The sequence below is a fragment of the Pongo abelii genome, chromosome 9 (genome assembly GCF_028885655.2).
Source record: "Pongo abelii isolate AG06213 chromosome 9, NHGRI_mPonAbe1-v2.0_pri, whole genome shotgun sequence".
NCBI lineage: Eukaryota > Metazoa > Chordata > Mammalia > Primates > Hominidae > Pongo > Pongo abelii.
This window is the reverse complement of record NC_071994.2, coordinates 3,322,072-3,349,457: the sequence shown is the minus strand read 5'-3', so window position 1 is coordinate 3,349,457 and position 27,386 is coordinate 3,322,072. Positions and strand designations below refer to the sequence as shown.

The 27,386-nt window shown below is 40.4% G+C and overlaps 1 protein-coding gene across 6 annotated transcripts; it reads left to right on the top strand.

The window, feature by feature from the left end:
• The first annotated feature begins 465 nt into the window (after window positions 1–465).
• Window positions 466–26,288, top strand: ZNF195 (zinc finger protein 195). 6 transcript variants are annotated; one of them, XM_024255789.3, is made up of 6 exons: window positions 481–646; window positions 9,446–9,525; window positions 12,363–12,489; window positions 12,991–13,086; window positions 22,110–22,256; window positions 23,596–26,288. In XM_024255789.3, the coding sequence occupies exons 2-6, from the start codon at window positions 9,511–9,513 to the stop codon at window positions 25,041–25,043; spliced, it is 1,833 nt and encodes a 610-aa protein (XP_024111557.2). In that variant the 5' UTR covers window positions 481–646; window positions 9,446–9,510; the 3' UTR covers window positions 25,044–26,288. The 6 variants fall into 6 exon arrangements, with proteins under 6 accessions (XP_024111558.2, XP_024111561.2, XP_024111557.2 ...); XM_024255790.3 differs by lacking the exon at window positions 9,446–9,525 and having other exon boundaries at window positions 466–646; XM_024255792.3 differs by lacking the exon at window positions 22,110–22,256.
• The last annotated feature ends 1,098 nt before the right edge of the window (window positions 26,289–27,386 follow it).

Sequence of the window (27,386 nt, the reverse complement as noted above, 5' to 3'; positions counted from 1 at the left end):
GTTACATACTGGGTTAAATTATTACAATCAACTTCACCTGTTTCTTAGTACATTTTAAAATGTGACTACTAGAAAATTTAAGATTCACACATGGCTCACATTTTAATTCTTAGAGGCTTGACTCCTTTTTGAAATTTCAGGCTGTCTGTTCAAAGGACCAAAAGCCTGGAAGGCCGTAAAATATAAACATTCAAAATGATTGTCCTTATTTTCTTTCCATTGGTGAGTAACATATATTTATTATTTATAAATGAACATAACCGCAGTCACAAGATGAAATGTAAATATCCTCTAGGTGGGGCCCGATAGCGCAGGCAGGAAGCCCTGCTCCAAAAGACCGCGGCCAGCACCTGTCCTTGCTCTCTCATTCGGCCCTTTGTCTGATTACGGCTCCTGTCACTCAGGGCCTGAGGGGGCGGGGCGTGAGGCCCTATCCAATCAGAGGAGTAGGGGCGGGGACTGTCCAATCAGGCACAAGTCTGGAGAGGAGAGGACGGCTTCCGGGATCTGGCGGGGCCTTTGTCCGGACAGACCTCCACTTCCTGTCCCCGCGGCTCTGTGTCCCCTGCTAGCCTTTGGCCGTGTGACCCGCAGGCACCGGGAGATCCAGAAGTGAAACGTCAGGCTCTCTGGAGGCCAGGAGATGGTGAGTGTAGGGGCCAGGCCTCCTGAGAGACAGGGAGGGGCGGACTGGAACCCGCGGTACCGGCTGGGGAGGAACCGGGCTGCCCGGGTGGGTTCCGGGCTCCGCGGACCCGAGGCCCCTCCAGCTGCACCATGGCGGCCGGGCCCCGCGCGCCCCGGCGCATCCCTGCAGAGCGGCTTTGGCCCAAGCGCAGAGCCATCTCCCTCCGGCAGCTCTTCGCCCGCAGACCCGCTTCTCCGCGAGTCAGGAAGGGAGAAGCCCGACTCCGTGGGTGGCTTGTGCATAAGAGGATGATCTGTAGCCCGTGGGGGCCCCAGTTCCTCCTTTTTCTCGAGGGAGTCCTTGCAAAAATGTGAAAGAGTTTTATTTGAGCAAACAGCGACTCATGAATGGCAGAGGACCCAACCATGTTTTTTGGGTTTGGCGGTCCCAACAGCCGGCCTTGAAGGAAAGGCTTTTTATCAGGTGCATGAGGAAGCAAACCACATTCATTAATTAGTTCGGTACAGTTACGTCATCTCCTGATTTGAGCTATCTAGGCTAAATTTTCTGGTCCTGTAATCAGAGGTTAAGTAGAGGTTTGTGGTTGACGAAGCCTGAATTTTGTTTCTGCAAGATAGTCATTTGCAAGAAACGCATTTGAGTTAGATTTTTTTTTAACGTAAGAACCCAGGGCACTAGAGCCACCTCAGTCGGATTGCCTGCTATTTAGTTATTAGTATTATTTTTGAGATGGAGTCTCGCTCTGTCACCCAGGCTGGAGTGCAGTGGCGCGATCTCGGCTCAGTGCAACCTCCGCCTCCGGGTTCAAGCGATTCTCCTGCCTCAGCCTCCGGAGTAGCTGGGATTACAGAAGTGCGCCACCACGCCCGGCTAATTTTTGTATTTTTAGTAGAGACAGGGTTTCACCATGTTGGTCAGGCTGGTCCCGAACCCTTGACCTCAGGTGATCCACCCGCCTCGGCCTCCCAGAGGGCTGGGATTACAGGTGTGAGCCACTCCGCTGGCGTATTTAATTATTTTAACACTCCAGAGAAAACTGGTTTTCCCCCTGCATTTTCCAAATGCATTTCAAGCAGGGTCTCAAAACCACCACCATGTTCTTCAGGCCTAACTCTAGCCTGCAGTAAAATACTAAATTTCCTGTACCTTCCAGACTTTGCCAAATGCTAACTTCCCCTTTCTGATTCACAACACTATTAACTATTCGTCCTTGGCTGTAATTTTAGACACAGTATTTTAATGAATCATTTTTTCACAATGCATTGGATGGCATTTTTTTTTCTTTTCTTTTTTTTTTTTTTTTTTTTTTTTTTTTTTTGAGATGGAGTCTTGCTCTATCGCCCAGGCTGGAGTGCAGTGGTGTGTTCTCCACTCACTGCAACCTCTGCTTCCCGGGTTCAAGCAATTCTCCTGCCTCAGCCTCCTGAGTAGCTGGGATTACAGTCCTGCACCACCACACCCGGCTAATTTTTGTATTTTTAGTAGAGACAGGGTTTCGCCATGTTGGCCAGGCTGGTCTTGAACTCCTGACCTCATGTGATCCGCCCGCCTCGGCCTCCCAAAGTGCTGGGATTACAGTCATGAACCACCGTGCCTAGCCTGGATGGCACTTTTTAAGAGATTTGTTTTCTGTTTGTAATCATTCCACACGACAGGAAAGCAGAGAATCATCCCCTGACGCTATTGTAAAAAATCTTTGTGCCTCTCCTCCTTTTTATTTTCCCTAGGCACAGACACCTTACCAGAATGTCTTTGGTTTGAGGTTCCACTTTGGAAACTTGACAGGGTGATTTGCTCTCAGCCACCGTCTGGACTTTTTCCTCAGTTTCAGTATTGTCTAGGGATAACACAGGATGCCCACCATGGCCATGTCTGCTGGAGCATCTAGTGAATTTCAGGCCCTGGTTATTTCTCAGAGGACAGCCTGAGGTATGAAGTGTGGCCTCTCTAGGGAGCAGCTGGATGCCCTGGGCTGAGAAAAATCTCCTGGTTTACTCTTCCTCTAAAGAGGTAACCAGTTAGGACATTAAGATTGTCTTCACCCAACCCAACTTTCAATCCTTGGAGACACATGGCTGATTAGCCAGTCAGATGCCGCTGTCAGAGGGAAAAGACCGAAATCATTTCTGCTCTTTGGACTCTTTCAGATTTGTGAAGGGAGACAGAGTGTTTCAAAGGGCAAGAAAAACCCTCCCCCATGAGATGGTGCAAAAACCTGTAAAGCAAAATTCACCTGGGACACTCAGTGGGGCACAGTGCAGTGTATCATGTGGGGTGGCCAGTGAGCACTTCAGTGAACAGGGTGGAGGTGGGAGAATCTCCCAAGGAATAGAATAGCCTGACTTGACACAAGTCATTAGCTGTGTCTGTGTTCCAGTTGGACTGCCACTCTCTGTGTCTCCTTGAAATGATTTATTCACTTACTGCAACTTTGGTTTTTTAATTGTAAATTTACATTTTATCAGTAGAGCTTGAAAGGTAAGAAAATACTTACAAAGGACATGAAATAGGTCTATTTCAGGAAAAAAGTTAAATATCTAGTCATACATACCTTTTTCTTCTCCAGAGTGATTAAGGGTAGAAAGTTACTTAGGTCTATTCTTTTGTGGAAGATGATTTCCAACAGAATCCCAGGGCTTAGCTTTGGGAATGCTACCAGGAAAAATAAAATGCTTCTTGGATGGCTGTGGAGAATGTTTACATTTTCTACAAAAAAAAACTATGGTAGATTACTTGGTAAATTACATAGATTCATCAGAACATGAGCTCTTTTCGCAGGATGAATTTGTTGTCGTGAATATCTCTGTTTTATATCCTGTTCTCTAGATGTCTGAGCTTAATGCTAAGTTGTAGGAGATGGAACTTAGCACTTCTAAAAGTGTTCACATATGATTGTTTACTATATGATTTGTTATGGAAATAGTTAAATGACAAGTTCATTGTCTGAAAGCAATAAATAATTTTGCTTTTTCTGTGGAGGTAAAAGTGTAAGTGCCTTACAGTTTCCTTTTCTTCTGTAAACTGTTTGAGTGATTTTGTTGGATGTTTCCAACACTGGGCATTTTCTTATTTAAAACTAAGTGGATAACCCTGATTGGGAAGTTGAAGCCCAAGAACAGTCATTCCAAGCTAAGGCCAATATTGAGCCTGCAAAAGAAAGCAATCAAAGGCCTGGCTCAAGCTTGTCCAACCCACAGGCCTGGGCCACATGCTGTCTTGGGCTTTGAATGTGGTCCAACACAAATTCATAAACTTTATTAAAACATTATGATTTTTTTTGTGATTTTTTTTTTTCCAGTTCATCAGCTATCGTTAGTGTTAGTGTATTTTATGTGTGGCCCAAGACAGTTCTTCCAGTGTGGCCCAGGGAAGCCAAGATCGGACACCCCCGGCCTAGCTAGTGCTTCCGGAGGAGCCTCCTTTGCGGGTGCCCCTGCCTGCTCACAGCAACCATGGAAGGAGCCTTTCTACGGAGAGAAGCTACAGAGCCCGGGAACACTGGGGACCCACAGGCAGATGCAATTAGAGTTGGGATGGAAGGCACTTGGGGAGGACTTCCTGGGTATGGAATCGTTATTATCCTGGGGCTGTTTGTAGACTTCGTCAAATAAAATAAATTTAGCTTTAGGTAGGAAGTTCTTGAACTCTAAAGGAGGATTGCAACAGGGAGAAGGTAGCAACTATCATACCTTTGAGGATCTCGAAAGTTAGGCAGACATGGGCTTTTTTGTGTTTTTACAGGGAGGAGGGAAGACAGGGTAGAAGGTGGGAAAACCGGATTCTAGATCCCAGGATATTTTACTCTGAAATCAGTGTGTTCTTAGGAGGAGCAAGAAGAGGGGTTGTATGCTGGCTCAGACTGAGGGTAGTTCAGAATTCAGGGACTTGGGGCAAGGAGAGAGAGTTTAGCAAATGTCGATAGAGAAGTATTTTGTTCTGACCACTGAACACAGAATTGTTCAGCTGTTTGTGAGGAAAAAACGGGGATTTTCAAGAATCTGTGTCTGGCTCTGTGGTAGGTAACAAAGGGAGAATCATCCCAGTCATAATAGAAAGGGGTTTCTCTTCATTCAGCTGCTCCTGGAGAACACAAAGAGGGAGCAGTTCTGCTGCTCGGGGTTTTGACCAGAATCCCTTAGGCACTCCTCCTTCCACACCCTTTGCCTGGCTCTGTGAGGCTCTTCCGTTTAGTTCGGCCGTTGCTGATGTGTATCTTTTATAGGAAACCAGTAAATATAAGTACAGTGTTTTGCTGAGTTCTTTGAGTAGTTTTATCAAATTACTGAACTTGACAGGAGGTTATGGCAGTACCCAGTTCATAGGCAGTAGATATCAGAAATATAAATATCAGAAGTATAAATGGGTGCCCAAGCCTTGTGACTGGCATCTGTAGTGGAGCAGTGTTGTGGGACTGAGCCCTGAACTTGTGGGGTCTGGGCTGGCTCTAAGTGGTGTCAGAATTAAAATATTAGACACTTGGCTGGGCACAGTGGCTCATACCTATAATCCTAGCACTTTGGGAGGCCGAGGCAGGTGGATCACTTGAGGCCAGGAGTTGGAGACCAGCCTGGCCAACATGGTGAAACCCTGTCTCTACTGAAAATATACCACTGGGCGTGGTGGCACATATCTGTAATCCCAGCTACTCACATCTGTAATCCCAGCTACCCGGGAGGCTGAGACATGAGAATCGCTTGAGCCTAGGAGGCGGAGGTTGCAGTAAGCCAAGATTGCAACACTGCACTCCAGCCTGGGCGACAGAATAAGACTCTGTCTCAAAAAAGAAAAGAAAAGAAAAAAAAAAAAGTTAGACACCCAGTTGGTGTTGAAGAATTGCTTGGTGTTTAGCAAACACCACACATTTGGAGTCCAAAGAAAGACATCACAGGGGCCTGGGCTGGAGGGAGACTCTGGATGTCTGGGGAAGCAAGGCTGTGTTCTGCACACAGGCCGTCACATGGCACATTGTCCTGTGATTCCAGGTCCCTGAGGGTGAGAGGAAACTGAGAACTTAGAGGGAAAAGTTCTTAGAACAGACACCCTCCTCCCCAGCTGTCAGCACGTGATTCCCACCCACTTAGGAACATTGACTTGCCCGCGTCCCTTCAAAGACTAGGCGTCCCCTTCAGGAATTCACTACAGCACCTTTGGTTTTAGAATTCCTCTCCCAAAACCAACACAAGTGCCTTCAGGACTCCTGGTGTATCCTCACCCCCAGAAATGGAATCTGCAGCAGCAGCTTCTGCCACCAACCCATGCCCCTGGATCACCCAGTTATAATCTCTTCCGCCTGCAGCACACAGGGATCAGTCAGATCACAGCCCCACCGGGGCCGCTGTCAGTCGGATCACAGCCCCACCGGGGCCGCTGTCAGTCGGATCACAGCCCCATCGGGGCCGCTGTCTGTAGCACACCCAGTTTTGCCGCCAACTTTGCACTCTGTCACCTGTGGATCCTTGAGAGCACCTTTCTGTCTTGAATTTTTTTGCCCACAAACCCCTTTTATGTGCACATGGTATGCCCAAGGCCACCTCTTCGGTGCTTGAATCCACTGCCTGCTGGAATTTAGATGTTCAGAATTTCAGATCCATGGCCCTAGACCTGGCTCTTGCAGGAACAAATACAAATTAGAAATAAGAGGCTTAATTCTCTGACTTGAAAATAAGGAAAAAGATTTTTTTCTTCTCCCATTTCTGAAAGAATTTACTTTAGGACACTTTAACATGCAAATGTTTTCTTTGCTTTTTTGAAATACATGTAAGTCATTTAAACAGCTAAATAAGTCTTTTGTCATTCTTTTTAATTCAGGATTGTCTTCATTTAGGACCTGAGAACCATTGCTTAGTTTTTGTTTTTAATTTGGCAAATATTTATTTTTTTCCATTTTCAGTCTTTTAAAGTAGACAGATTTGCTTAGAATGAAGCTCATTTTAAAAGTACACAGCATAGGATTAAGCTCAGCGATACAGAGGGATGGAGGGTAAAGGATGTCAAGTGCCTTTGACAGAAAGCCGGTCATCCAGGGTGATTGCTTCCGGTCTAGAGGCTGAAGGACGCACACTGCCAAAGCAAGGACAGCTCAGTGTGTCAGCTAGACCGTGGGGTTTGCGGCTATACCTTGCTTTCTATTTCTTGCTTAGGAACAACTAGCATAGTTTTGTGTCGTTTTTAGTAGACAACTTGCATCCATTTACATTGAACAGTATTTTCTACAATAATGTGAATATAAAGGCACAGTATTTACTTTAGAAAAATCTCTTAAACAGTAATTTTAATACCAATGTTATTCATTCTTTTGAAATATGTGTTTTAACTGAATTAAAATTACAGAGAATTTTTAAATACCACATACATCATGACTAATACATTAAAGTTATTTATACTGACATATTTATATTTAATAGCCAAAGAAAATTCACTCCCAAATTTTTCCATTTTCTACTCACAATCAGCCTGTCTCTCCTGCCTGGGTGGCCATAGAGGGCATCCGTGCAGGGTCACCAGGAACTCTCTAACCAGCGCCTGGCGTCTTTCGGACATTTGGGAGTGCACTGTGCAGACGGAGCTCAGGCTGACAAAACGGTGTATCTGTGCTTCTATCGTAGAATGAGAGAAATGAGTCATCCAGGGTTTGTTCCTCCCCTCAGAGAAGAAACCTCCTTGGTATCCACATGGGAATTACTCCAGTTTTATGGTACTTGAGTAAAAAAACAAAAATGAGATCTGGAGATTCAAACTGATAAACTAATTGATTCCATCTTTTGTAGCCATTAGGAAAACAGAGAAGGCAGCCATGTCCCTACAAGCCAGAAACTTTCCATTTCCAATAACTGGATAAATCATTGAATTCAGCATCTTGGGGTCAGCATGAAGAAGGGAGTGGTCAAAGGGACTTCAGCTTCATTTGGGCCATTTTCCTGATGTGGTTGTTGTGAGTTCTGATGTCACATTGAAGGGATATTCAGACAGAAAAGGTGGTGGTGGTATTATTTCTGTTGCTTTTGCCTGGCTAAAAATAAATATTTAGCTTCTACCATATATGTCCTAGAAAACCCTAAAGGTTTTGGTTAAATTGCTTGTTATTTTATATTATAAAATAGACAGGGAAGTGGCTAACATAGATTAAAATTATACCAACCCTGGGATTTAAATTTCTGGGGGGGCAGTTTTAGGAAAAACAGAATTGTAAATACTCTAGTAGCATAGAGAGCAGAATCCTGTGTAGGGCCCTCTCCCTGCCCAGACATACCCAGACTCCCCTCCTCTGAGCCTCATCCAGGTCTGGCCTCACCCTGGACTCTCCTCCGAGAGAGTTCACTACAGAGTTAAATCAGAGTTTTGGGTTTAACTACAGAGTTAAATCAGAGTTTCGGGTTTAACTACAGAGTTAAATCAGAGTTTTGGGTTTAACTACAGAGTTAAATCAGAGTTTGACTCCTGCTGCCTCTCCGGAACTGATACACAGAATTTTTGGAAACCTGAAAGCGGATAAATGGGATCAAAGAACTCTCTATTTTGGAACCTTATTTTTTTTCTTTTTACTAACACCAGTGCTTTTAGAGACGTCGCATCCAGCAACCTGTTTCTCAGTCCTGCGGGTCTAATAGTTGCTTCACAAGCCACAAGAAAGTGAAGATAAACACAACAATGGAAAGTGCCTCTGTACTATACTTCATCCTCCCTGTATCCCTTCCATTGGTCTATATGGAGCTTTTATCACTACACTTTTAAAAAGTTGATGATAGGAAAATAGAAGAACTACAAAGCCTGGTCCCTCCATCTATATCTTGAGAGTTGCAGGACACTTGGTTCCATCACCCAGGGTGTGATGAGGATTAACTCACATGACGTGAGGTGCCCAGCACAGTGCTGTCACATATGTCCGAGCACACAGTGCCTGCTTAATAAACACTGCAATCATACATGTGTACACATTGTTTTCCAAATGCAGACAGACTCAGCCATTGCTTCCTTCTCCAGCCCTGGAAAACTTTAAAGAGCCAGAAAATAATGAAATCTTTCGGAATGGAGATTGGCTGTCTCCATTTGCACAAGAAGAACATATGTGTTGTGGTCAGAGGGTTGGGTGTAAGGGACTGTGCTGGGGCTGCTTTCTTTAGCTGAGTGTTAATGATCACAAGTCTTGGGGGAGCAGCATCACCATTAATGGCAGAACTGTTAAAAAATCCAACCCATGAACCCCTTTGAAATCTTCAGAATATCATGACTCAGAGTGAGGCCAAAATTACCAAAAGATTCACATGCACATTGAAGCTCGAGAAGCAAGGTTTAGCTAAATGGTTCTCAGCCTGGCTTCTAATTAAATCACATGGACAACTCAAAAAAAGGCCCTCACCTTTGCCCTCACAGATTCTGCCTATTGGTTTGGGTGGAAGCACCAGTGCTGTTTAAATCACAGGCCTCATGGAATTCTAAGATGTGGCCAGAATCAGTGATGGGGGGTTTCAGATGCATTTGTACGAGTTGAACTCAGCCTTGGTTCCAAAGGGAGGTCACAGGGCCTTCGTTGCCTAGGTTTCAGAGGCCAGCTCAGTGCAGCTTACTCCAATTGCCGAAGCAGAATTGCTGTTGTTTAGCAGGGGAGGGAACCTGAGAGCAGGAAGAGAGAACACATTTTGATCTCTATGTAGAAGTTTACTTTTCCTGAATCTCTTTTACAAAGAACAGAAAAGCGTGGACTTTTTCTGTATTTCTAGGTCTTTCTGTTGATGGGTGTGGTGGTAGCAGGTGAAGGGGTTGTGCTGGCACCTTTAAAGGCATATTCTCACGATGCAGGTGTGATTTGTCCAGAGAATCTTTCCTAAGAGGAAATCCCAGAGAAGCAGGAGAAAGAGAAAGAAATGGCTGGTGCTCAGGTAAATGCATCTCAGGTCAGGGGTTGCGTCCACTTTTGCACTTTTGCTCCTGAAATGTCATGTGTTTAGAATTTGGAAACCTTTACTTCTCTACTTGTGGTGTTTCTGCATATTAAGTTTGTTTCAACTACTTTTTTTTTCTTATAATAATGAAGGGTCTCTGAAAATATTTGTTTTCTATATACCAAAACCGTCTCTCTGTTATCCTCATCTTGACTTCTTATATGCCATGAAGAATTCTCACCATGACTTTATGACCTGCAGTATTAAAAATGTTCACTTCATGGCACTGAACGTGTGGATACCCAGGATTCCTCTTGAGGATGGAGTGCGGTTTTTGGATATCAGTGAAGAAGGGAAACGTGCACTATTTAGGTTTCATCTGGATGCTCCATAAGCTGCATGCAGAACAGGACTAAGAAAATAAACATTTAAACCAGATGACATTTATTGCCCAGAATAACTCAGAGCATTCTGGAAAAGAGAAAAATGAAAAGACACTTGCTTTTTAGAATGCTAAAGAAGACTCTTTTAATACACTATTAGAGATTACTGCCAGGCGTGATGGCTCACGCCTATAATCCCAACACTTTGGGAGGCCTAGGCGGGCAGATCACTTGGGGCCAGGAGTTCGAGACCCCCCTGGCCAACATGGTGAAACCCCATCTCTACTAAAAAAATACAAAAATTAGCCAAGCGTGGTGGCACATGTGGGTAGTTCCAGCTACTCTGGAGGCTGAGGGACGAGAATTGCCTGAACCAGAGAGGCAGAGGTGGCAGTGAGCCGAGATCGTGCCACTGCACTCCAGCCTGGGCTACAGAGTGAGACTCTGTCTCAAGACAAAAGAAAAGAGATTACAGAACCTGGGAGATATTTATCAGAAACTGGGAAGTATTTGTCAGAGCCTGGGAGATATTTGTCAGAACCTGGTAGGTATTTGTCAGAACCTGGGAGATATTTATTTGTCAGAACCTGGGAGGTATTTGTCAGAACCTGGGAGATATTTGTCAGAACCTGAGAGATATTTGTCAGAACCTGGGTGTAGGGAGACCCCCTGAAACTATTGCTATGGAATAAAAGATGAAATGCTCCTAATTATTGTAAATGCAAAATTGCATGCAGGATTGTGTAAAGACAATGCCAGGTTGGGCTGCCAGAATGAGCCAACAGCACATTATGTGCCTCCCCTTGCAGAGAGCGTATGAATGGATGTGCAGTCAGGGAGGTTTCACATCACCAAGATTCCTATCCCAGAAAAGCAGATGTTCATAGCTCTGGGAATGGAATGTGACCCTTGTGGAGAGCCTATAAACGGACGCATGAGGGGTGCCTGTTCATATGGATAAGATAGGGCTATAAACGCCCTTATCTTGCCATGGCTGTTCTAGATCTCTTTAGGGTTAAGACATACTCCCTTCTGAGAATTTCTGGTCTAACCAGTTGTCTAGTTTCATGTCCTGCTTCCATTGATTGTTTGCAACCAGCTTCTGCTGCAATTATTACTGCTGATTAATATCTTGCTAATCATAGGTTATGGATAGACTGTGTTTCTGTTTTAAGGCTCTGTTAGAAATTGCTGATGCACACACTATATTGTAAATTCTTATCTCTGTATACTGTACTTCTACATACTGATGTTATGTTAAAGAATTACTTCATTCCCATGTGACCATCTCACCTCATAATCAAACAACACTAAATCCCTCACTAACCTACCCCCGCCCTCACTAAACTTAATAATAAATGCTGGTATATCCAGTGCATTGGCGGCATCACAGGACCAGAAGGCAATGACCCCCCTGGACCCAGCTTTCACTATCTTGTGTGTGTCTATTATTTCTCGACCTGCTGATCTGCCTGGGAACAAAGAAAGAGCCCCATTGCATTGTGGGCTGCTGGCCAGATCCCGCAATACCTGGGAGATATTTGTCAGAACCTGGGAGATATTTGTTTGTCTTTTGAACTTTGCATAACACTAAGGTTTCAGTATGATTCAATTCAGATTATAATTGACCTTTTAGCCAATATCACACCAGTAATATGTCCTTCTCTGTGCATTGGCACATGATAAAAATCTGTCCTATTACCATTGATATTAGTTTTATTCAGTTGTTTAAAGAGCTCTCTGACAGATTTTCCATTGTAGAGTTTATTTTTTTCTCTTTAAGTACCTTGAGGAGCTTTACTAATTAATGTGCATAAATAATCACATTTAATCTGAAAGGTCTTTGCTTCTTAGATTCTTTTTGCATATGCCTTGCTTTAGAAGATGAAGAATCTCATCTCTGTTTATGGTTTAGAAAAACTGGGATGAACCCAGGCTCTGCCACTTATAGGATTTTTGACAAAATATCATCCTTGGGCCCAAAGGACTGGCATCACTGGTGAGCACGTTAGAAATTCGAAAACTCAGGCTTGACCTCCGATTTCCTGAAGCAAAATCTGCACAAGAGCTCTAGTTTATTGGACACATGAAAATTGGAGAGGCAGCTTCTAACTCACTATGACTTTTCCGCCTGAGAAATATACATACCTTATTCATGTGATGTAAATGTAGCACTCAAAAATGGACATGCCTTTGTTGATACCCTTAATTTTATACTTTATCATCCAGAAAAGTATTGTATGTACACTGCTTATGTGGATCTTAGGCAATTCTCTTTCCTCAGAGTTAGAGAATATTCTTGTGCTAAAAATTGCCTTATTGTATAATTCCAGTCACTTGTATAAGTCAGAACCAGTTCTTTTCACTCGCTCATTTCACCTTGAATCAAGTTAAGAACTCTGCCCAAAGCCACTTGGTAACTATTTGTTATTGTTGTTGTTTCTTCTTCAGACACTGTTGACGTTCAGGGATGTGGCCATAGAATTCTCCCTGGAGGAGTGGAAATGCCTGGATCTTGCTCAGCAGAATTTGTACAGGGATGTGATGTTGGAGAACTACAGAAACTTGTTCTCCATTGGTGAGGATAACTTCAATACAATTCCTCATATGCCCTAAAGAGTTCCTTTCATTCCTTTGCAGAATGTTTTTTGGGAGTTTCTACGTTGCATAAATGAGTTCCAGATCCCTGCTTTTAAGAAAAACATGGGGAATTGTTGATGTAAAAAAAAAAATCTTCAAAATGTGGTTCATCTTGACATAAACCTTCCTTTTTTTTCAGCTGATCTGTATCTTTCACTCTAGTGACAATTCCGGAAATTCAGTGGCATGAAATATTGTTGCCCACAACTTAAAGTCAAATTTCCACCGCCAATTTTTTATTTCAGCAGTACTGGGTGGTGAAACTAAGAACCCACAGATTTAAAATACTTACTGAATATTCTAAACGTGATGTCAGGAAGCATAATTTTGGGATTAATTTTCTAGAATCTTCTATAATGTTCACTCTACTGAGCAAACTACAAGGTTGGTAATTGGAGAATTTCAGCAAGAGTAATGTCACTTTTTTCTAATAAAACAGGTCTCACTGTCTCTAAGCCAGGCCTGATCACCTGCCTGGAGCAAAGAAAAGAGCCCTGGAATGTGAAGAGACAGGAGGCAGTAGACGGACATCCAGGTGGGTGGGAGTGAACGAAGCAGGTAACCCAGGTGAGAGGTCCAGAGGTCGAGAAGGAAGCCAAACCTTAAAATGTGGTTTGGGAAGCTCTGCTCTAGTGGAGATGGTTTCTGAGAGCCTGGGTGTCTTTCTCTTGCTGTCCCCTAGGAGCATCTTCTGTCTCATTCTCTTAAATTTTCTATAGACTCTGCTTCCTGTTTAGTGATCTTCCTTTATAAAGGTTACAGTAAAAATCAGAGTCCTCCTCCTGGGGAGTAAGGGCCTGTGTGGTCTCATGGCTTGCTCCGCCACTGCTTTTGGGAACATGCCTGTACCTGCCTATTTTTGAGGAACTCTGTTAAATGTTTTTTGATTTCCTTTGCATCATGTCTGAAGTGTGCGAGAGGCGTGGTGATGGTGTTTGGTTCAGAAATCCCAGAAGTCCCGTAAACAGATGTTGTATGCTTTCTGCTTTATGATTTCGTATCCTACAGAGGTTTCAAATGGGAGTCTACAGAAATATATACTCAGCAATTTTCTCTGAACACTAGGCATCTGCCCAAATATGAGATAATCTAATGTTATTTTACTTCAAAATTTTATTTTTTTTTTTTAGTATGAGCTGAGAGGTTGGTCATTTAAACTTTATAGTCCCTAACTCCCAACCGTAATAGTTATAATATTATCATTTTATAATTTCTTCTTTTTTAGTATGAGGCTTATCAGGACTGTGTCATTCATATGTATGTGTGTGTGTGTGCGTATGTATATATGTGTGTGTGTATATCATATATATGTGTGTATATATCATATATCAACATATCCTTTTGAAATGATAGGATTTCATTCTTTTTTATGCTGGAGTAATATTCTGTTGTCTATTTAAATCATATTTTCTTTATCCATTCATATATATACACACACATATATACAGTGTGTCTATATGGGCATATGTGTAACAGATTATTTTAGAAATAAAAATTATGTATATATTGTGTACAATGTAATAATTTGATATGCGTATACATTGTGAAATAATTAGTGCAATCACATCAAGGAACAAATCTATCACTTCACATAATTACCTTTTCTTGTAGTGAGAACAGTTAATGTCTACTGTTGGCAAACTTTAAGCATACAAAAGATTATTAATAGTATTCATGAAGCTACTCATTAGATTCCCCAAACTTACTCATCTTACAACTGAAAGTTTGTACCTTTTGAACAACAGCTCATTTTCCCCAACTCCAGCCCCTGGCAACTGCCATTGTCCTCTGCTCCTGTGAGTTCAGCCATGACAGATTCCACATCTGAGGGGGGAACGTGCAGTCTCTGTCTTTTGGGCCTGGCTGAGTTTATTTAGCATCATGTCCTTCAGGGTCATCCATGTTGTTGAATGACAGGATTTCATTCCTTTTTTATGGCTGAGTAGTATTCTATTGTCTATTTATATCACATTTTCTTTATCCATTCAGCATCCACAAACGTTTAGCTTGTCTTTATATCTTGACAGCTTTTATTCCCTTCAGTTATTATATACACAGAAGTGGGATTGCTGCGTTGCAGGGTAGGCTTATCTTTTTTTAACTTTTAAATAACGCCCCCCCACCCTGGTTTTCATAATGACTCTACCAGTTGAGAACTCTGAGCGTTCAGAATTGTTTTTTCTTTACATCCTTATCAACATTGTTAGTAGATTGGCGCAAAAGTAAGAGTATTTCTTACTATTTAGAAGGCAAAAACCACAATTACTTCTGCACAGCCCTAATATATTACATATTTTTGATATTAGCCATCCTAGTATCCAAAAGTTTGACTGTAAATTGTCTTTGGCGTCACAAGCTTTTTAGCTTAATGTCCTCCAGCTTGTTGATATTTACTTTTGTTGCTATACTTTTGGTGTCGCATCTAAAAAATGATTGCCAAGACCAAATTCAAAGAGGTTTTCTCTCAGAGTTTTTAAGGATACATGTTTTACATTTAAGACTTGATTTCAAGTTAATTTTTGAGTATGGTCTAAGAAAAATGGGCTATTTCATTATTTTGGTTGCTGGTATTCTGTTTCTCTAGGACCAAGTGTTGAAGAGACTATACTGTCTGTATTGTATCTTCTTTGTGCACTTGTGAAAGATTAGTTAAGTGGATATGCATGAGTTTAATTCTGGGCTCTCCGTTCTGTCCCATTGGTCTCTGTGGCAGTTTTCCTCTCTGTTCACATACCATCGTGTTCTTACTACTGTAGTCCTAAAATGTCGCTTGAAAACAGAAAATATTATGCCTCTTGCCTTGTTCTTTTTCCTATAGGTTGCTTTGGCTATGCCAAGTCTATTGTAATTCCATATAAATTTTAGAATTCTATTTTCATTACTGTGAAAAGGGCCACTGGAATTTGATAAGAAGCTTATTGAATCTATAGTCTTGGTCTTTAGCAGAATTTTACAAGCCCCTCCCTGGATTACTAAGCTCTCTTAAAGGCATTTTTATGAGATGAGGTCTCTGTGTCACCCAGGCTGGTTCTGAACTTCTGGCCTGAAGTGAGCCTCTCACCCTGAGGTCCTGAATAGTTGGGATTATAGGCATGAGCTGTGGTGCCTGATTCTCTTGGAAAGGCATTTCTGTACACAGAAGACTGACACATTTTTGTTGCTGTCGGGGAATATATAACCCAGGGTCCACCTATTTCACCATTTTTCTATGTTACTGTCCTGTACATTTTCACTTTCTCTTTTGTTCCATTTCAAATTTATCTCTAATTTCAAATTCTAATATGCAGAACAATATGCTACAATTAACGTGTTATGTCTAAATTATTTAGTAAGCACTGTTTGTTTGTTTATTTATTTTGAGATAGAGTTTTGCTCGTTACCCAGGCTGGAGTGCAATGACGCGATCTCGGCTCACTGCAACCTCCACCTCCCAGGTTCAAGCAATTCTTCTGCCTCAGCCTCCTGAGTAGCTAGGATTTACACACAGGCATGCACCACCATGCCTGGCTAATTTTTTGTATTTTTAGTAGAGATGGGGCTTGTCCATGTTGGTCAGGCTGGCCTCGGACTCCCGACCTCAGGTGATCTGCCTGCCTTGGCCTCCCAAAGTGTTAGGATTACACATGTGAACCAGCACATCCGGCAAGCACTCCATATTTATTAAATTATCCTATTTCTTCAACCTGTATATAAATAGTAATGTGATTTATTCCCAGGTGTTTATTTTATATATCAGTGACTCTCACCATAGTTTACATAATTTATATTTTTCTCTTTATTTAGAAATATAAGGCTATTCCTTGCTTCTAAAAGTTGGATAGCAGCATTTTAATTTTGCGTAAGAATAGCATCAGTATAGTAAACATATAATAAAAATTATCTTTAGTATCTCTTAGTCATTAAAATGTTCTCAGTAGAGTCTTTTATTAATGATTGTAGTGCATTTTCTGTGAAATTTTCCTGCTGTCCACTGCATGCCAGTGATTCAAAATACCTATTTTTCATGACTACACGGTCACAGTTGAATATTGTAGTTATCTAGGCAAATTCTTTTTTAATGGTACATCAGTGTTTCATAGCAGATTTTATGACTAACATCTCTTAGTGTTTTGTAATTCCATATTACTGTTTTTATGGTTGAATAATATTCCTTGTATGTATATACCACATTTTTTCTGTGTGTTCATCACTTGAGGCTTCCCCCATTTGACTTTTCTGAATAGTGGTACAATAAACATGGGTGTGCAAATATCTCTTCTAAGTCCTGAGTTGCTTTGTATACTTTTGATATAGATCCAGAAATGGGATTGCTGGATCATATAATTCCATTTTTAATTTTTTGAAGAACATTTATGCTATTTTTTTTTTTTTTTAAACAGAGTTTCACTCTGTCACCCAGGCTATAGTGCAGTGGCGCCATCTCAGCTCACTGCAACCTCTGCCTCCTGGGCTCGAGCCTTCCTCCCACTTCAGCCTCCTGAGGACCTGGAACTACAGGTGCACACCACCACACCCAGCTAACTTTTGTATTTTTAATAGAGACAGGGTTTTGCCATGTTGCCCAGGCTGGTCTCGGACTCCTGGGCTCAAGTGATCCACCCGCCTCGGTCTCCCAAAGTGCTGGGTTTCCAGGTGTGAGCCGGTGTGAACCAGTGTGCCCGGCCTATGCTATCTTTCATCGTGGCTGCATCCTTTCTTTCCTACCAGCAGGTTATGTGGTTTTCAATGTCTTCACATCCTTGACAGATCTGGATTTCTTTTTTACAGTGGCCATTCTAATAGGTGTGAGGAAATATCTTAATTGTGATTTTGTTTTGCATTTCTCTGCAGATTAGTAATTTGAGCATTCATTCAAGCCTTGTTGGGCGTTTCCATATCTTTTTCGGAGAGATTTCAGTTAGTCCTTCATCTATTTTTAAATCAAATTATTTAGTTTTTGTTGTTTAGTTGTAAAAGTTCCTTATATACTCTGAATATTAAGTCCTATCAAATGTGTGATTTTTACCCATTTCTTAGGTGGTATTTTCACTTCACTCATTGTTTTCTTTGATTTGCAGAAAGTTTGAAGTTTGATGTAGTTCAGTTTTTCTGTTCTTTTGTTGCTTATGCATTTGATCTCCTATATTTTCTTCTAAGAGTTTTATTCTTTTTTTGTTTTGAGATGGAGTCTCGCTCTGTCGCCCAGGCTGCAGTGCAGTGGTGCAATCTCTGCTCACTGCGAGCTCCGCCTCCCAGGTTCACGCCATTCTCCTGCCTCAACCTCCTGAGTAGCTGGGACTACAGGCGCCTGCCACCACGCCTAGCTCATTTTTTGTATTTTTTTTTAGTAGAGACGGGGTTTCACCATGTTGGCCAGGATGGTCTCGATCTCCTGACCTCATGATCCACCTGCCTCGGCCTCCCAAAGTGCTGGGATTACAGGCATGAGCCACCACGCCCAGCCTATTCTATTTTTATGTTTACGCCCAGCCTATTCTATTTTTATGTTTTTCATTTAAAATATTTTTGTATATGGTGCAAGGAAAAGATATCACTTCATTTTTCCGTGTAGATATATAGTTTTTAACATCATTTGTTGAAAGGACTCTTTTCTCCATTGTGTGGTCATGGATACCTTGTGGAAAATTACTTGATTTTATCCACAAGGGTTTATTTCTGGGCTCTCTGCTTTGTTTCATCATTTAGTTATCTGTCTTTGTGTCGGTACCACATTGTTTTTATTTTCATAGCTTTTTATATGTTTTAAAATCAGAAAGTGTAATGGCTCTTTGTTCTTTTTAAAGAATTTTGACTAGTTATTGTTCTTAAACTAATTTTAGGATTAAAAAATCAAAAAGTAGCTTTGGGAATTTGATAGAGATTACATTGAACGTGTACATTAGTGTGGGCAGTATTGACATCTTTAAAAAACTAAATTATCTGACCATTGAGCAAGAATGTGTATGTTCAAGGGTTTTAATTTCCATACATTTTTGGCATTGCCAGTTTTACTTTTGCTTTTGATTTCTAGTTTTATTACATTTTGGTTAGAAAACATGTCATGAGACTTTCGTCTTTAAGAGTTGTTATTTGTTGTAACAGAATGCACTATGTGTATTTGAGAATATTGTATATTCTGCTTCTTTGGACTGGAGAGTTCTGTACATGTCTGTTAAGTTGATTTGGTCTGTAATGTTGCCCAAGCTTTCTTATTGATCTTCTGTGTAATTTTCTATTCTGTATTGAAAATGGGGTCTCAGAGTCAATAATTATTGTATTGCTGTGTACGTCTTGCTTCACTTCTCTCCATATTTGCTTTATATATCTGGGAGTCCTGATGTTAGATATAAATATAGATGGATAAACAGTTACAGGTTCCTGGTTAGTGGACACATTTTGTCATTACATGCTATTAATCTTTATCTCCTGTGACAGTTTTGACCTACAGTGTATTGTGTCTAATATAAGGATAACCACCCCACCTGATTGTGGTTACTAATTGCATGGAATTTTTTTTATTCTTACTTTCAGCCTATTTTACTATTTAAGGCTAGAGTCTTTTGTAGCTAGCATATTGTTCTTAATCAATTCACCTATTTTATTTCTGTTCAATAAGTACATTAATTTATATTTAAAATAATTTCTGAAGGAAATGAAGTTACTATTACCATCTTGATTGTTACAGTTTTCTGTGTTTCTTGTAGATATGTTATCCCTCATTTCCTCTTTGACTGTCTTCATCATTGGTTTTGTTGATTTTGTGTGGACATGCTTTCATTCTTTTCTCATTGTGATTTGCAGACCTTGTATAGGTATTTTCTTTGTGATCACCTTGAAAAATGGAGAGTACATAAAACACCTTAAAGTTATAAATATAGATTTTAATCTCACAACTTCATTGAATACAAAAACTGTAACACCCTCCAGTGTGCTGTTAATGTAACAAATTATTATATATTTTGTGTCTGGTAGCAAAGATTTATGCAGATATTTTTTCAGATATTATAGCAGAATTTTGAATTTTTTACACCATCATTATGATAGCAAAGTATTATATATCTGCTTATATACCTTTAACAGAGAGTTTTATATTTTCATGTGGTTTTATAATGCTGTCTAGCATCATTGTCTTTTTTAATGCAATGAAGTCTTTTGAGTATTTTTTCTGTATTTTGTAGAGATTGGGTCTTGCTATGTTGACCAGGCTAATTCCTAACTCCTGACCTCAAGCAATCCTCCTGCCTTGGCCCACCCAAAGCTGGCATTATGGGCATCAGCCACCATGCCTACCCAACCTTTAGCATTTCTTGTAGAACTGTACTAGTGGTGGTGAACACCCTCATCTTTTTATTTATTTTGGAAAGTCTTTATTTTCCCCGTGTTCTTTTGAAGTGAAATTATTCTAGATCAAGTGTTCTTGGTTAGTAACATTTTTATCATACTGAAATTTGGAAAGTTAACAACTTTTCTTCTTCAAATAATGCCTCTACTGCTTTTCTGCTATGTATTTTTTGTAAGACTTCTTTCATGAATATGTTAGTTTAGATCATGGTGTTCAATAAATCCCATATTTTAGCTATTATATTTGTTTTAGTTTTTTCTGTGTTTTATTTTTAAATCTGTGCTACATTCTGTTTTATTGGTCTATTTGTCTGCCTTTATACCAGCACCAAACTGTTTTAATTACGGTCACCTTGTAATGTGTTTTGAAATCAGACAGTGTGATACCTCCAACATTGTTCTTCTGTTTGAAAATTGTTGGGTGCTTTACAGTCCCTTGAAATGTCTTAGGATTTTTAGGTTGTTGCCTTTATTTCTGCAAAAAGAGGATTCAAAATCTGAAAGAGATTGCATGGAGTTTGTAGATTGCATTGGACAGCATGAACATCTTTGCAATATTAAGTATTTCAACCTTTGAACAAGAGCATGCTCAAATGTGTTGTTTAATTTCCATATATTTGTGATTTTTTTTGTTTTTCTTTGTTATTTCCAGTTTCATTTCATTTTGGTCATATATAGTAATGCAGAAGACTTCAGTTTTTTGAAATTTGTTAAGACTTATTTATTTGTTTAACAGGTGGCCTATCCTAGAGAATGTTTTCTGAGCTCTTGGGAAGAGTGTGTCTCCTGCTGTGTTGTGTGGAGTGTTCTCTCTATATCTGTGAGGTGAAATTGTTTTGTAGTGCTTTCAAGTCCTCTCTACAATTATTAAGTCTTGCTTTATTATTCATTACTGAAAGTGGGTTGTAGAAGTATGCCAATATTATATTGCTGTCTGTTTCTTGCTTTGATGCTGTAATTATTTGTTTATAAAGAACTTGCAAAATTGAAGCAAAAAATAGCAATATAATAGGAAGTTACTTCAATACCTAAATATATATACGAATGTGCACCCACGCTTGTCATAGGTTCCCAGTTCGTTCTCCCTTCTGTTAGTGTTTTATGTTCTTGTTTTTTGTGAGCTCTGACTTAAAGTATGTTTTATGAAGTATGACATTTTTTGACTTAAGATGTATTTTGCATCATATAATTGTAACCTCTTCTGCTCTCATTTCATTAACATTTGCATGAAATGTCTATTTCCATCTTGCCACTTTCAGTCTATTTTTGTCATTAGATCTCAAGTGACTCTCTTGTAGGTCAGCTATAGTTTGATCTTGGTTTGGTTTTAAATTATTTAGCATATGCCTTTTGATTGAGTAGTTTAGTTCCTAAATAAGCAATTTACTGAAATGAAAAGATGTACTTTAGCCATTGTATTTTTTTTACTTGATTCTTGTAGCTTTTTCTTTCTCTCTTTCTCTTTTGTGTCTTGTACTTTGTATAATAAGGTTTGACTCTTTTTTAATTTTCTTTTGTGTGTCTTATAGATATTTTCTCTGTGGTTACCATGGAAATTATATAAAACATCTTAAAGTTACAAGATATTTTACACTGGTAAATACTTAACTTTAGTTGTATACAGAAATTCTTTCTTATTAAATCTGCCCTCAACTTTGTTACTGATATCACTAAATCATTTAATGTTGTATATCCATTAACAGATATTTATGATTATTTTTCTACTTTCATCTTTCAAATTTTAGATAATAATTAAAAGTGATTTCCACACCATCATTATAGTACCACAGAATTTTATTTTTCTGTATATGCATATCTTTTCCACATATTTATTTTGATATGATTATATATTATTTTCTAGCATCGCATTATTTTCAATGGAAAGGACTCCTTTTACCATTTCTTGTTTGACATGTGTAGTGGTAATGTAGCCCTTGGTTATGTTAGAAAGTCTTTATTTTTTATCATTTTGTAGGACACTGATTATATTATTCTTGCTTGGAAGTTTTGTGTTCAGCAATTAGACTATCTCATCCAATTCCCTTCTTGCTTCAGGCTGTACTTTTTTTGAGACAGGGATTTACTCTGTCACTCAGGCTGGAGTGCAGTGGTGTGATCATGGCTCACTGCAGCCTCAACTTCCCAGGCTCAGGTGATTCTCCCACCCCAGCCTTCTGAGTAGTTGGGACTACAAGTGCGCAACAGCATACACAGCTAATTTTTTTGTATTTTTTGTAGAGATGGGATTTCACCATACCACTCAGGCTTGTCTCGAACTCCTGGGCTCAAGCGATCTGCCTGCCTCAGCCTCCCAAAGTGCTGGGATTACAGGTGTGAACCACCGTGCCCAGCCTGGCCTCAATGTTTCTGTGGACAAATTCACTGGTAATCTCCTAAGAGCATGTACCTTGCTTTTCACTTGCTGCTTTCAGGATTCTTTTCTCCTTTGACTTTGGAAACTGTGGTTATAATGTGTCTTATGTCCCTTTTTGTTTATACTAGTTGATGTGTTGAGCTTCTTAATTTTTTTATATTTTTTTCTTTCTTTTGAGAATTTCTCAGTAATTATTTCCTTTCATACCTCAGTTTCTCAGTCTGTTTTTCATACTTTATGTCTTTTTATTGGTATCCTTATTTTCCTAATTTTACTTAGTTTGCTGTTTTGCCATTTTTACTTATTGAGCATTATTCAAATGGTTATTTTTTTTTTTCAGTCAATTTATGGTCTCCATCATTTTAGGGTTGATTTCTGAACTTTTTTCATTTCTTTGATTGCGCCATGTGACCCTAATACTTTGTACATGTCATCTTTGACTGAGATTCAGGCATTAACAAAAAGCCTCCTGCCACAACCTTTATAATGTGGCTTTCTCCTGGAGTCGTCTAAGATCTCAAGTGAATCTCTTGTAGGTCAGCTATAGTTTGATCTTGGTTTGGTTTTAAATTATTTAGCATATGCCTTTTGATTGAGTAGTTTAGTTCCTAAATAAGCAATTTACTGAAATGAAAAGATGTACTTTAGCCATTGTATTTTTTTTACTTGATTCTTGTAGCAAATTGGCCCAGATTCTAGAGGCCTCTTAAGCCTGTTCTGGGATGTGTCTTGTGTGGAATTATGTGTGTATTTTTCAGTTAAAGAGGGTTTCTCAGCTTTCTTTGTAGTGCCCTGGAATCACACAATACACTTGTTGCCTGGTGCTGCTGCTGCAGCCTTCCTACTGCTGTCACGGGTATTTCCTTTCAGTCTCAGCAGACCCAACCTGTCACTCAGAGTACCACCATTTCTCTCAGCACTCCGTGTCATGGGGGGCAGAAACCAGTCTTTGCCAAAGCTTCAAAAGGCCAAAAGTAAAAACACTTGTGCCAGTATTTGCGTTCTCTTTTGAAGGAGAAGCCAGAAGTTGAGGGTGTACTCTTAAAGGCATTATGCTATACTGCGGAGGAGCAGGGGCTGTAGTGGGTCAATGTAACAAACTTTTTTTCTTATGTGGCTCTTAGCATTGTGCTCACCTGGGGTGCTGCAAACTCTGAAGTGGTTTTTAGAGTTCAGATGCATTTTCTCACTAGGTATTGTTATATTTATATGTTTATACAAAAATTAGGGCCTGTGGTAATTTTTATGCCATTTTGCTAATGTACTCAGTATTATTTTATAGATTAGATTCATAAAGTGTATTCATCTGTGTCTAGTAAGTCGGATAACTTTTATTTTTTTTTTTTTCAGCGGTGTCTTCTCATTTTACCCAAGACCTTCTGCCAGAGCAGGGCATACAAGATGCATTCCCAAAAACAATACTGAGAGGATATGGAAATTGTGGCCTTGATAATTTATATTTAAGGAAAGACTGGGAAAGTTTAGATGAGTGTAAGTTGCAAAAAGATTATAATGGACTTAACCAATGTTCATCAACTACCCATAGCAAAATCTTTCAATGTAATAAATATGTTAAAATCTTTGATAACTTTTCAAATTTACATAAACGTAATATAAGTAATATTGGAGAGAAACCTTTCAAATGTCAAGAATGTGGCAAATCCTTTCAAATGTTCTCATTCCTAACTGAACATCAGAAAATTCACACTGGAAAAAAATTCCAAAAATGTGGAGAATGTGGCAAAACCTTTATCCAGTGCTCACACTTTACTGAACATGAGAACATTGACACTGGAGAGAAACCTTACAAGTGTCAAGAATGTGACAACGTCATTAAAACTTGCTCAGTCCTTACTAAAAATAGAATTTACACTGGAGGGGAACATTACAGATGTGAAGAATTTGGCAGAGTATTTAACCAGTGCTCCCACCTTACTGAACATGAGCATGGTACTGAGGAAAAACCCTGCAAATATGAAGAGTGCAGCAGTGTCTTTATCTCTTGCTCAAGACTTTCTAATCAACAGATGATTCTTGCTGGAGAGAAACTCTCCAAATGTGAAACATGGTACAAAGGTTTTAACCACGGCCCAAATCCTTCCAAACACCAGAGAAATGAGATTGGAGGGAAACCTTTCAAATGTGAGGAATGTGACAGCATCTTCAAGTGGTTCTCAGACCTTACTAAACATAAGAGAATTCACACTGGTGAGAAACCATACAAATGTGACGAATGTGGGAAAGCCTATACGCAGTCCTCACACCTCAGTGAACACAGGAGGATTCACACTGGAGAGAAACCCTACCAATGTGAAGAATGTGGGAAAGTCTTCAGAACTTGCTCAAGCCTTTCTAACCATAAGAGAACTCATTCTGAAGAAAAACCCTACACGTGTGAAGAATGTGGCAACATCTTTAAGCAGTTATCAGACCTCACTAAGCATAAGAAAACCCATACTGGAGAGAAACCCTACAAATGTGACGAATGTGGAAAAAACTTTACCCAGTCCTCCAACCTTATTGTACATAAGAGAATTCATACTGGAGAGAAACCCTACAAGTGTGAAGAATGTGGCAGAGTCTTTATGTGGTTCTCAGACATTACCAAACATAAGAAAACCCATACTGGAGAGAAACCCTACAAATGTGAAGAATGTGGAAAGAACTTTACCCAGTCCTCAAACCTTATCGTACATAAGAGAATTCATACTGGAGAGAAACCCTACAAGTGTGAAAAGTGTGGCAAAGCCTTCACCCAGTTCTCACACCTAACTGTACATGAAAGCATTCATACTTGAGAAAAAAATAAACAAATATAAAAATAGGCAAAGCCATTAGTATCCACTCGCATCCTACTTTACATCAAAGTTCAGACTTAATAAAATTATTATAAATGTAATTACCGTTGAAAGACCTTTCATGAAATATAAGTCTCCAGAGCACACAAGAGTATTTCTTCTGAAAAAAAGTTATAATTATATTTTATACTAGATGGAAGACTTGCATCAGTTGCTTAAACTTTCAGAAAATTTGTAGAGAAACCCAACAAATGTCATAAATGTGAAATAACATTTGTTCAAAAATGATAGCTTAGAAAACACTAGAGTTCTTACTAAAAGATATTTTGCAAATACAGTAAATGGGGAAAAAAAGCAAAATCCAATTTAAGTAAACATTGGAGGATTTGAAGGAGAAAGGAATAGAGCATGGACACATTCAGAAATGACACTGAATCCCTGTGTTGAGTCTACAGAGACATCTCGACTTAAAATAGATCATTTACATTTAAGTTTAAAAGGAGGATGAGACTGAGTTTTTGTAGAGTTATAATTACATTCAAAATATACTTTTTTTGCATTGAAAAAATGTTAAATTTTTGAAAAGCAAATATTGATGTCATTTAGTTCTCAAATCAGTTGATGCTGTGTCTTCATTTCTAGTGCTGATGTGAAAATACATGGTTAATTGTTGCTGCATCAGATACGAGAAATTCTTTTCTCTTAGCTGTGCATCACTGATATACTTGTCCATGAAAGGTGAAAGACACTGAAATGTAAGATGCGTGAGTAAAATCTTGGTAGAGAGGCTCTTTGTGGTTGTTTTATATACTTGTAAGTGATTTATGAGATAGGTGTTTAGAATAATACTCTTCTGTTAGGGTCACCCTGATCAGACCGTTCACTTCCCCTTCCACAGGCCTTACAATACAGTCCCTTGCGCTCTCCGCACAGCTACCCCAGGGCAAAAAACAAACCCCCCATTCACTGACCCCTCCAGTAACTATCCAGTTACAGGATGCGGTTAACATGTCTGTTCACCTCGCATAACAAAGCTGGCAAAAAACATCTCCAGGATGCAGAAAAGACACCTGCACCCCCAACTCAGCTCCCCCACCCTGACCCAGTTCTCCTGCACCCCCAACTCAGCTCCCCCACCCCAACCTAGTTCTGGCCCTATAAAAACCTGCTATAGTCTGTAAGTGGGGCTGCCTCCTCTAACTGTGGCGGAGCAGCCAAGCAGCTCAATAAAGCTTGCTTGCCTGACTTTGGGTCTCCTCATTCTTTCTCTCGGCTGACCTTATATTTCTGGTGCCAAAACCCGGAAAGGTGGTAGAGTTCGGCCTCCCTTTCTCCCTTTCTCTTTCGCTCCCTCCTTCCCCTGGCTGAACTCCCCCTTCCAGAACCTGCTGGAGACCCAAGGATCTCATACATACTTTCCATTGCTGGCGAACACATCCAACACCAGGGCCACCTCAGGGGTGAGTAAAGAAGACTTTTGCCTTGTGTCTGGAACCCTTGTCTGCTCTTTCCTTCCCAAAAGACCCAGCACTGGGCCAAGGGTTTCCTCCTCCTGGCCTCCAGGAGGCCCTCGATATCTCCCTATCAAAGATGCCTGAACCAGGGATTATCACACTTCTCGACTTGAACTGTGGGACAAGGGACACCTTCTCCCACCATTCTAGTCTCTGGCCAAGTCTCCCATCTCTACCCCTCCCTTTCTCATTCCACTATGGGAGCCTCCCAATCCCCTCCCTCAAAGACATCCCCGCTTCGGGTGTCTCCTCCATAACCTTAACGCCCTTAGCCTCCATTCCAAAATTCAGCCAAAAAAAAACCTCATCTTTTATTGTAACACTGCCTGGCCACAATATAAACTAAACAATGGCTCCCAATGGCCTGAAAACGGCACTTTAAATTTCAACATTCTCAGGTACCTAGACAACTTCTGCCATCGCAATGGAAAGTGGTCAGAGATGCCTTATGTTCCGGCTTTCATTTGCCCTCCATAGCCGTCCCTCCCTCTGTCAGTCCTGCTCTACTTTCCAAATCCTCGCCTGCTCCAAACCTGACCCATACTCAGACCCCCCACCCCCATCACCGCTCCTCCCAACGATTCTTCCTCCTTTGATCCTGCCAACTTTTCCCCAACAGCACCGTAATCCTCCCCCAAATCATCACAGTCCTCCACCATACAATCCTGCTCCTGCCTTCGTTCTCTTCCTCTCTCCAGCCACCCAGCTTCTGATTCTGATTCCTCCCCATCTCCACCTCATACCCACTCTCAGACTCAGCATGCCCAACACTCAGCCCCCTTACTTCCCCTCTGAGAGGTGGCTGGGGCTGAAGGAGTCGTTCGCGTCC